The following is an 11,406-nucleotide window of genomic DNA, read 5'->3' on the forward strand; positions in this document are numbered from 1 at the left end:
CCAAGAACCAAATCAGGAACACAATCCCACTCACAATTGCCAAAAAGAATAAAATACCTAGAAATACAGCTAAACAGGAATATGAAACAGTTCTATAATGAGAATTATAAAACACTGCTCAAAGAAATCAAAGATGACACAAATAGAAAAATATTTCATGGTCATGGATAGGAAGAATCAATATCATTTATATAGCCATTCTGCCCAAGTCAATTGACAGACTCAATGCTATTCTTATCAAACTACCAATGACTTTCTTCACAGAACTAGAAAAAAACTACTGTAAAATTAACATGGAACCAGAGACCAAATAGTCAAGGCAATGCTAAACCAAAAGAACAAAGCTGGAGGCATCACATTCCCCAACTTTAGAATACACTACAGGGCTACAATGACCAAAACAGCATGGTATAGGCACAAAAACAGGCACATAGACCAATGGAACAGAATAAAGAAGCCAGAAATAAGGCAACAAATTTACAGTGATCTGAGCTTTGACAAAGTTGTCAGAAACAAGCAATGGGGAAATGACTCAATACTCAATAAATGGTGCTGGGATAACTGGCAGCCATATGCAGAAGATTGAAACTGGACCTTTTTCTTAGATGACATACAAAATTTAACTCAAGATGGATTAAAGACTTAAATGTAAACCCAAAACTATAAAAAAACCTAAAACACAACCAAGGCAATACTATTCTGGGGATAGGAATGGGTAAAAATTTAATGATGAAGACACCAAAAGCAACCAAAACAAAAGCAAAAATTTACAAGGGAGCTAATTAAACTGAACAGCTTCTGCACAGCAAAGGAAACTATCAACAGAGTCAATAGACAATCTACAAACTGGGAGAAAATTTTTGGAATCTGTGCAACTGACAAAGGTCTAATATCCAGCATCTACAAGGAGCTTAAACAAATTTACAAGAAAAAAAACCCATTAAGAAGTGGACAAAGGACATGAACAGATACTTTTTAAAAAAAGACATACATGCAGCCAATAAGTATATGAATAAAAGCTCAATATCACCAATCGTTGGAGGTATGAAAATCAAAACTATAATGAGATACCACCTCACACCACTGAGAATGGCTATTATTATTATCTTAACATTTAAGTTCAGGGGTACATGTGCAGGTTTGTTACATAGGTAAACTTGTGTCATGGGGATTTGTCATACAGATTATTTTATCATCCAGGTATTAAGCCTAGTACCCATTAGTTATTTTTCCTGATGCTCTCCCTTCTCCCATTCTCCACCCTCAGACAGGCTCCAGTGTGTGTTGCTTCCCTCTATGCGTCCATGTGTTCTTCTCATTCAGCTGCCTATCCTTAGCAAACTAATCCAGACACAGAAAAACAAATACCACATGTTCTCACTTACTAGTGAGAATAGCTATTATTAAAAAATCCAAACAGTAACAGGTGCTGGTCAGGTTATGGAGAAAAGGGAATACTGATACACCATTGGTTGGAGTGTAGTTCAACCATTGCGGAAAGCAGTGTGATGATTCCTCAAAAACCTAAAAATAGAACTACAGTTTGACCCAGCAATCCCATTACTGGGTATATACTCAAAGAATATAAATTATTCTATCATAAAGACACACGCCTGTGAATGTTCACTGCAGCACTATTCACAATAGCAAAAGCATAAAATCACCCAAATGCCCATCCATGACAGACTAAATAAATGTGATGCATGTTCACCACGGAATACTATGCAGCCATGAAGAACAAGATCGTGTCTTTTGTGGGAACATGGATGGAGCTGGAGAGTATTATCTTAAGTGAAATAGCACAGTAACAGAAAACCGAATACTGCATGTTATCACTTACAGGTGGGGGTAAACACTGAGTACATGTGGACACAAAGAAGGGAACAGCAGATACTGGGGCTTACTTGAGGGTGGAGGGTGAAAGAAGGGTAAGGAGGGAAAGGTATCAGTCAAGCGCTATACTTATTATCTGGGTGACAAAATAATGTATACACCAAACCCCAGTGTCCTGAAATTGATCTATATAACAAACCTACACATACACCTCTGAACCTAAAATGAAAGTTAAAAACTATAAAAATAAAAAATAAATTTATGTACTAATGACAAAAAGCCCTAGAATATTTGATATCAAAACTGACAGATAAGAAAGGTAAAAACATAACTTAACTTTCAATTTTAAAATCAGTCTTAATAATTGAGAGAGCAAATAAAGAAGAAAAGAGCAATATTATAGAGGACTTGAACAGCACTCTCCTCCAGTTTTAGCTGATTAAAATCAATGAAACAATTATTAATCAAACAATATTGAACAACAATTGTTCAGGTAGGCTTTCTCCGAATTGGCACTATTAACATTCCGGATTGAGTAATATTTTTGTGTGAGGGGCTGTCTTGTGAATTTTAGATTATTTTGCAGCTTAAGTGACATCTACCCTCTAGATAGCAATAATATTTGTTCACACCATCTCATTATCATGAAATCAACAGTATTTGCAGACATTGACTGATGTTTTCCAGTGGGAAAACTTACTTCTGGTCAAAACCACTAGTTTAAAGTTTATTGTAGTTTAATTGGAAAATATTATTCAACTTAATTTGGAATATATTATTTGAATTTAATTTGAAATATTTTGTTAAGCTACCATTATCATTGTATTATTGAAGTGCTCCAATAATCTTTAAACTTGGTGTTCTGGATGCCTTTACTTCTGTGTATTCTTGACAAGTACATAGTTGTGCAGCTATCAGATGAGATCATCAATTTTTTAAAAATACATATTTTTATGTGAGCAATAGCATTTGATGTAAATTGTTATGCTACCTTCTGCATGTAATTGTAATTCTTTGCTTACAAAGAACATAGAGAATTATGTCACTTCACAGTGAGCAGATCTTTATTGGTTGACAACTAAGATAGATATGAATTTTATTAACAGAGAGAAAACAGATCATAAGGAAGGAACACTTTTGTTTTTTTCAAGTTTATTTCTTAATTTTACGAGCAAAATAATGCCTGGTTTCTATTGATGATGACTTTCCTCAGGGCAATGTCACATCCTTGTTCCTGAGGCTCTAGATCAATGGGTTTAACATGGGAATGACTACTGTGTAGAAGACAGAGGCCATCCTGTCTGTGTCAAGAGAATTTTCTGAGCATTAAGTACATAAGGAACAGGCTTCCATAGAGCATTGATGATACAGAGGGGCAATAAGAGAGGCAAAAGTTGAGGATAATGTAAAAGTGTCACCAGGAAGCTATAGTATTAGTGTAGCATGGCTAGGAATTTGCACAGATATTTGCCTCTTAAAGTAGGGGAAGAGGAGGATGGGTAGAAAAACTATCAAAAATTAATAGCTAAAGACAACAGATACAAAAGAAAAAAATACATTTTAGGAAATAAGGTACAGAAATATTCATATTATAAAATATAAACATATTAGAGAACTATATAACTTTTATAATTTATTCATGGCAATGAATGCCTCTAAAAAGCCAAAGATTGTCAGAACCCAGTATATTTTTTGCTTACTCAATTTTTACTAAAATAAAGTGATACAAAACATTAGAACAAAGTACTATTTTATAGAACATTGTATTTACTCTTCCATTTCCCTGAAACTCACTTTCTCCAGGTATTTTTATGGCTCTCTATTTCACTTATTTCAGTATGGGCCTATCACTGAAGACTTTCTTGGAAATTTTTTTTCTTTTTTTTTTTTTTGACAAAGAGTCTTGCTCTGTTGCCCAGGCTGGAGTGTAGTGGTGTGATCTTGGCTCACTGAAAGCTCCACCTCCCCGGTTCACACCATTCTCCTGCCTCAGCATCTGGAGTAGCTGGGACTACAGGCGTCCATCACCACACCCAGCTAATTTTTTGTATTTTTAGTAGCGACAGGGTTTCACCCTGTTAGCTAGGATGGTCTTGATCACCTGACCTCGTGATCCACCAGCCTCGACCTCCCAAAGTGTTGGGATTACAGGCGTAAGCCTCCACGCCCAGCCGGCAATTATTTTTTATAAAGGAAAGCTCGAAAGTCCCCATGCACTATCTCCACTTTTTCTTCACAGCACTCTTACCACATAGTCCTGCTTGTTGTTCCTTCAGTCTATCCTCTTCACAGGTCCTTCACCCTAATGATCCATCCGTGTGGAACACATTCCCACCCTATACCTACATGACTAACTCTTCCCTCCTTCAAGTCTTTGCTCAACTGTCCCCTTTTCATTGAGATACACCTTGTCCTCCATTTTGGTTGCTTCCTCATGCCCCTGTTCCTGAACAGCCCTCCCATCTTTTATGCTGTTTTACATTTCCTTTACTTATAGTACATTTCACCTTCTAATATGTTTAATCACTCATTTTTGTATTTATTTCTGTTTGCCCCTGCTGAGAATTTATAATCTACAAATACTGTGATAGAAAAAGCCAGACTTGCATATTGACATTTGAATCTTTCTTTCCCAGAATCTATGAGTAATTTATACCAGTTGATTAAAAGTAATTTATAAATTTACAAAGCTTAAAGCAGTCATAACCACAATGCAATTCAATAGAAAATAAATATTGGCTGGACACAGTAGCTCACACCTGTAATCCCAGCACTCGGGTAGGCCAAGGCAGGCAGATCAGTTGAGCTCAGGAGTTCGAGACCAGCCTGGCCACCATGGTGAAACCCCATCTTTACTAAAAATATACAAAAATAAGTGGGACATGGTGGGCGTGCCTATAGTCCCAGCTACTCAGGAGGCTGAGGCAGGAGAATTGTTTGAACCCCGAAGGCAGAGGCTGCAGTGAGTCAAGATTGTGCCACTGCACTTCAGCCTGGGCAACAGAGCAAGACACCAAATAAATAAATAAATAAATAGTAAAAATAATTTAAACTCAAAATTTTTAAAAATTAGAATCATAAAATTACAATGATTTTAATAACTTAATAACTAAGCATAGCTGAGGTTAATCTTAGTCAAATAAGAGATGAAAAATTTAACTTTGGACTATTTATATAATATGCCACAATAGGAATAATTCAGATCACTATGTATATAGGTGAAAGGTGACACCTGGATGGATAATGCAAATATTAAATTCTGATAATATTAAACAGGTAACCATAAGAAAATACTTTTACTAGGTGGTAGAGAAAAAAATAATGAACCCAACCTGATAAAGTAGGAGAAATAAAATGTTAAAATAAGAATAACTAAAATAACTAACGAATAAACAAATTAATAAGTATTTGAACAAAATATATCAGAAAAGTAATTTTTTTAATTGAGCCAAAGATTAAAAAAAATAATAAACATAATCCAGAAGGGAGAGAGAGATTGAGAGAGAGAGAATAAAAGAGGATAAGAAACATAGTTTAAAATATAATGACGTAAGGCCAGGCACTGTGGCTCACACCTAGGGCCTCCCAGCACTTAGGGAGGCCTAGGCAGGAGATACTTTGAGCCCAGGAATTCAAGACAAGCCTGGACAACATAGAGAGACCTCTACAAAGACTACAAAAAATTAGCTGAGCCTGGTGGCAAGTTCACCTGTAGTCCCAGCTACTTGGGAGGATGAAGCAGGAGGATCGCTTGAGCCCAGCAGGTGGACATTACAATGAGCTGAGATAGCACAACTGCACTCCAGCCTGGGCAACAAAGTGAGACTCTGTGTCTAAATAAATAAATAAGTCATAAAAAATAAAACGAGCTAGGACATTTCATTATTTCATCATTTAAATTGAAAGAGATTTAAAATCTCTGGTCAGAATTAGGCTTCAGCAATGACTTAGTAAATGGTAAAATAATTTTCCTGCCATGATAAACAACTCTGAACGTGAATAAAATGATTTTCGATGTTAGAAAAACATCAAGCAAGAAAATCCCTTGCTCATGGAGATTTTACGATCACCAAGCCTACTGAGGTAGTTTTGACATAGTCACCTTTTGCCTCTCATTTGGCTTAAACCCTAATGTTATCTATTGTTAAAGAGTGTGATGCTGGCTTTTAAATCTTCAAATCAACCTGTCTCAGGATGACTAAATTTCTGGTGAATACAATCGCTCTTCCCAAAGTTCATCAAATGTACAATAAATACATACAAATGTAGCGCTTTATACCTCCCAACAGATTATCTCCTGAAATTCTAGATTATGGGCATGCTTTCCTTCTAGACTCACTTTAAAATTTACATGAAATTGATTTTACTATAATGACTTAAGATTCACTTTATATTTTACTCCGATTCACATTTTATATTGTTTCAGAATCTTCCCTTGCTTCCTCATCTTGGACAAATAATTCCCAGTAGAATATTTCAGCTCTCTTTTTATATTTTAATTTTAACTCATATTTAAGGAAAAAATTGACCTGACTATATATGGAGGAAGTAAGTTTTGGGCTAATAAATTAATTATAAAATGTTTATTAGTCTCAAGGCTGATTTTGTCTTTCTGCTCTCACTTTTGTTTCATGAAATTTTAAAAAGTACATGAAAACAGCAAAACATAGTGAACAAATAATGCATGTGGATGAATTAGGTGACACCACCTCACCAGAATAAATAACCTACACCATTTTTTGATAATGCTTCAAAATGTCTGTTTATCAGCTGGTAAACACATAGTTAACTTAGTAAGTTACCGGGCACTAACCAATGCATGAACAGTAGAATTGTGTGGTTGATAAAAGGTTAATATAAGATAGCTCATGGCATAGCATAAAATTTTGGTTATTAAATGAGCAAAAGATGCTGAATATATAGTACAATAATTGTTATGCCATCTATAAGTACATGTACAAATAATGCACAAAGGAAAATAATTAGGAAAAATTATAATGTTAACAAAATGTTAACGACAGTTTTAGATTGTTTGCATTTACTTTTTTTGAATTTTGTTATCCTCTAATTCTTTTCCAATTAACATGGTTTACGTCTATGATAGTATCAAACTTTTAAATATTAAGAAATTTAATTGTGAAAAATGTATATTCCATCTTTGATGATGTCAGTCATAGAGTAACTATTTTTTCTGGAAATGGCTTCTCCACCACCCCTGTAAAATATTGAGAACATCACAAGAAAAGACCAATTCATAATTTCCTTCATTTGTGTGGCTTCTATGGTAAAAAGGAAAATCTTTGCATAAAGCCTAACATGGCTACATTTAGTCCTTGAACTTTTTTTTTTTTTTTTTTTTTGAGACGGAGTCTCGCTCTATCACCCAGGCTGGAGTGCAGTGGCGCGATCTCGGCTCACTGCAAGCTCCGCCTCCCGGGTTCACGCCATTCTCCTGCCTCAGCCTCTCCGAGTAGCTGGGACTACAGGCGCCTGCCACCACGCCCGGCTAATTTTTTGTATTTTTAGTAGAGACGGGGTTTCACCGTGGTCTCGATCTCCTGACCTCGTGATCCACCCGCCTCGGCCTCCCAAAGTGCTGGGATTACAAGCGTGAGCCACCGGGCCCGGCCAGTCCTTGAACTTTTGTCCTTGGAAACATGCCAAACAATCTTCCTGGGCAAATGGTCCCCAGGACCTACCAAAAGGTGCATTATCAACAGCCTCCGGTATATGAGGTCCTCTGGAATTATCTGAGTGAGAGGGAAAGAATAATCTCCTTATGGTCACAGTGGCTGCTGGTCTTCTTTGACACATAACTTCTTGGTAATATTTCCATTAGACCAGAACCTAAACAAAATTTCTAGATTGGTTTATCTTAACTCGGAATAAAACATAATGAATGCACAAAAATGTAAAAACAACTTATCTCAAGGAAAACAAATATAAAAAGTTTCATCTCCTTAAAGAGTTTTCATATTTTATTTATAACAAAAATTTGAAGTTGACAAATTTCCATACAGGTAATATAAGAAGAAAGTTTTTTCATGAATGTTGACTCACACACAGTAAGTATTATCCTCAAAACTGGAAGATTTTGTTTCACATTTTACTTCAGATGAAATGAAATGGGGACTTTCTCAGAATAATATATTAATATATACACATATCATTTACTCTCTGCCCTAAGTAATGTCACGGTTTGTGAAACAAATGTAGAGTTGTCAGAATCAGAGTCTACAAGCAAAGTATATATTTTGAAAATATAACTTTTGGAAGATATTAGATTTTGATTAGTTATGTCAGGAAAACATCATATCTTTTATAAATTAATACTTATACATTGTCTATAATTTTAATGTAGCTGACTAAAATCCCCATGGGTGAAATTTATTAAAAATTATTATTAAATAATATTGGAAACAAAAGGGCAGTAAATGATATAATAAAACTGTTTCCTCTCATTTTTTATTACATGTCTAGCTCTTTTCTCAAGTTTTCTGAAATTATTTATAAACAAGAGTATAGTATTGTAAGCCTTCTCTCTGAAGTAATATAATCTTTGTATAATCAGTGTCAACATTTAATTGATCTGACTTTGGATAAATTACTCCAACCTTCCATACTCTTTTTTTCCTCACCTAAACTATGTGGATAATAGTAGTATCTATGGTATAATATTTTCAGGTGGATTAAATGTGTTAATAAAGGAAACCATTCAGAACAATGTCAGGTTCATTCTAATTATGCAATATGCTACATTTTATTATAACATATGTGAACGTCAATTTGTACTTATATCTATATTGGCAATAAAATTAGTTTCTTTAGTCATATTCTATAAATTTATTAGCAATTTATAGAAGGGTAAACTATTAAATGCTAAGTCATTCATATAAACAAATTTTTTTTTATTGTTTTGTTTGTTTTTTTTTTAGTTGGAATCTGGCACAGTTGCTGGGGTGGAATGCAATAGTGCGATCCTGGCTCACTGCAACCACAAGCTCACTGCAACCCCTGGCTCACTGCAACCTCCAGCTCCCATGTTCAAGCGATTCTCTTGCCTCAGCTTCTCCAGTAGCTGGGATTACAGGCGCCCCTGCTACGTATCAGCTTTGATTTCTCAGCAGTTTAGAGCAGGTGAACATGATGGGTAGAAGGAATAACACTAATGTGGCTGACTTCATCCTTACAGGACTGTCAAATTCTGAAGAGGTCCAGATGGCCCTCTTTATGCTGTTTCTCCTGATATACCTAATTACTATGCTGGGGAATGTGGGGATGATATTGATAATCCACCTGGACCTCCAGCTTCACACTCCCATGTATTTTTTCCCTACTCACCTGTCATTTATTGACCTCAGTTACTCAACTGTCATCACACCTAAAACCTTAGCGAACTTACTGACTCCCAACTATATTTCCTTCACGGGCTGCTTTGTCCAGATGTTCTTTTTTGTCTTCTTGGGTACTGCTGAATGTTATCTTCTCTCCTCAATGGCCTATGATCGCTATGTAGCTATCTGTAGTCCTCTACACTACACAGTTATTATGTCCAAAAGGCTCTGCCTCGCTCTCGTCACTGGGCCTTATGTGATTGGCTTTATAGACTCCTTTGTCAACGTGGTTTCCATGAGCAGATTGCATTTCTGCGACTCAAACATAATTCATCACTTTTTCTGTGACACGTCCCCAATTTTAGCTCTGTCCTGCAGTGACACATACAAAACTGAAATCCTGATATTCATTATCGCTGGTTCCACCCTGATGGTGTCCCTTATCACAATATCTGCATCCTATGTGTCCATTCTCTCTACCATCCTGAAAATTAATTCCACTTCAGGAAAGCAGAAAGCTTTCTCTACTTGTGTCTCTCATCTCTTGGGAGTCACCATCTTCTATGGAACTATGATTTTTACTTATTTAAAACCAAGAAAGTCTTATTCCTTGGGAAGGGATCAAGTGGCTTCTGTGTTTTATACTATTGTGATTCCCATGCTTAATCCACTCATTTATAGTCTTAGAAACAAAGAAGTGAAAAGTGCTCTCATCAGAGTCATGCAGAGAAGACAGGACTCCAGGTAGTTAAAACAGCAGAGATGGAACATTTAATCTCATCTTTTCTTTCATTCCTATTGGGTATTTTCTTAGTCTCTCTATAAAAACAACTGAATCCTTTAATTTGTTTGCATTTCTGTTGTGCTACCCTTTGCTTGACTAAACGTGATTTAAAACATTTCAAGGCATGCGTTTTTAGAAATCCAAATGGTAATTAGAATCATAATATGTGTCTCATGTTTTGAAGCAACTGATGTGAAAAATAAGAAAATATGGTTGTCATTTAAAATTATATTATTCAAATTCTTATGTATACTTCAATTGTAGATAAATTTATTATGGAAAGAATATTTGGGACACAGTGATAATAGTTTTAGATGTTATTCCATTTATTATGTGGGGAAGAATTATAGCAGAGTGGGTAGGAGTACTTACTTTGGAATAAAATTTTCCAAGAGTCAGATTCTAAATATGCTGCACTTTTAGCTGTGTAGCCATTAATATGTTGCCTACAGCTTAAGCCTCCTTTCCCTAAGTGTGCAAGATAAATAATAACTCCAAATCTGATCAGAGGGTAGTTGTAGAGTATTTAAAACGATAATAATTAATGCTTCCCATTATCGTTAGAAGACCTACATTACTGCACAGTACCTTTTTTCAAGAATGTAAACTCGTGTTTTACAAATTACTTTTGGTTAATTAAATTGACAGAACTAAAAAGAAAAAAAATCAGCAGCTCACAATTTTGGATTTCAGAAGTACAATATTTCAGTAGAATTATGTTATAGAAAAAATAGCATATATTAATATAATGTTAGAGAAAATTTGAAAAATATTATAAAATATTGAAGAAAATAGAAATCCTCTACAAATATTGAGTTTTGGCTGCTCTTCCTGTGGAGTAGCCGTTCTTTTGTTTATTTACTTCTCTAATAAACTCGTTTTCAGTTTTAGAAAAACAAATACTGAATTTTGTGCATCTTCTTCTAGATCAATAGTTTCAAATATGTGCATGTATATAATGCATATAGACAAAAATTTCTATCACTTTCTACGTACTGATTTTCAGCTTTCTGTATTCATTTACAAGTTTAACATTGGATAATCTCTTTGTCATCGATAACTCTAATATAAAGTTTTTCTTGATACATGGGCACAATCAAGTCTCACTTCACAATGTTTTGGACTTGAAATATAAATTCATCAAGTTAAAAATCTACATGCAGTGATATGTCCTTTGCATGCTAAACAGGTGAAAACTGGATTTCCGTAATGTGTCAAATTGCTTCTTTATTAAAATCCTGTGTGTTTTAAAAAATCATTGCCTTTCTCCTGTTTTCTACAGGTTTGCTTCAGTTTTAAAAATAACTCCTTGAATTAAATGCCTTATTCATTGATTTTACATTTCTTAATACAGAAAAGATGTAAAGCAGAGAATTGACAATGAATTCAGATGTTGTGACATCCCATCAATTTTAGTCAGGTGGTGTGCTTAAATGTCTTTTATTTTTAAATGTT

At 34.9% G+C, this 11,406-nt stretch overlaps 1 protein-coding gene across 1 annotated transcript; it reads left to right on the top strand.

Moving 5' to 3' along the window:
- Nucleotides 1-8,976: 8,976 nt before the first annotated feature.
- On the top strand, nucleotides 8,977-9,915 carry LOC100598510 (olfactory receptor 8H3). Its single transcript, XM_003275279.2, has one exon. It carries the CDS (start codon nucleotides 8,977-8,979, stop codon nucleotides 9,913-9,915), a length of 939 nt encoding a protein of 312 aa, XP_003275327.2.
- The last annotated feature ends 1,491 nt before the right edge of the window (nucleotides 9,916-11,406 follow it).

This window comes from Nomascus leucogenys, chromosome 4 (assembly GCF_006542625.1).
Source record: "Nomascus leucogenys isolate Asia chromosome 4, Asia_NLE_v1, whole genome shotgun sequence".
In the NCBI taxonomy this organism is placed as follows: domain Eukaryota; kingdom Metazoa; phylum Chordata; class Mammalia; order Primates; family Hylobatidae; genus Nomascus; species Nomascus leucogenys.

Coding starts and splice junctions, on each gene's coding strand:
- LOC100598510 (XM_003275279.2), top strand. CDS start 8,977: ATGATGGGTAGAAGGAATAACACTAATGTGGCTGACTTCATCCTTACA.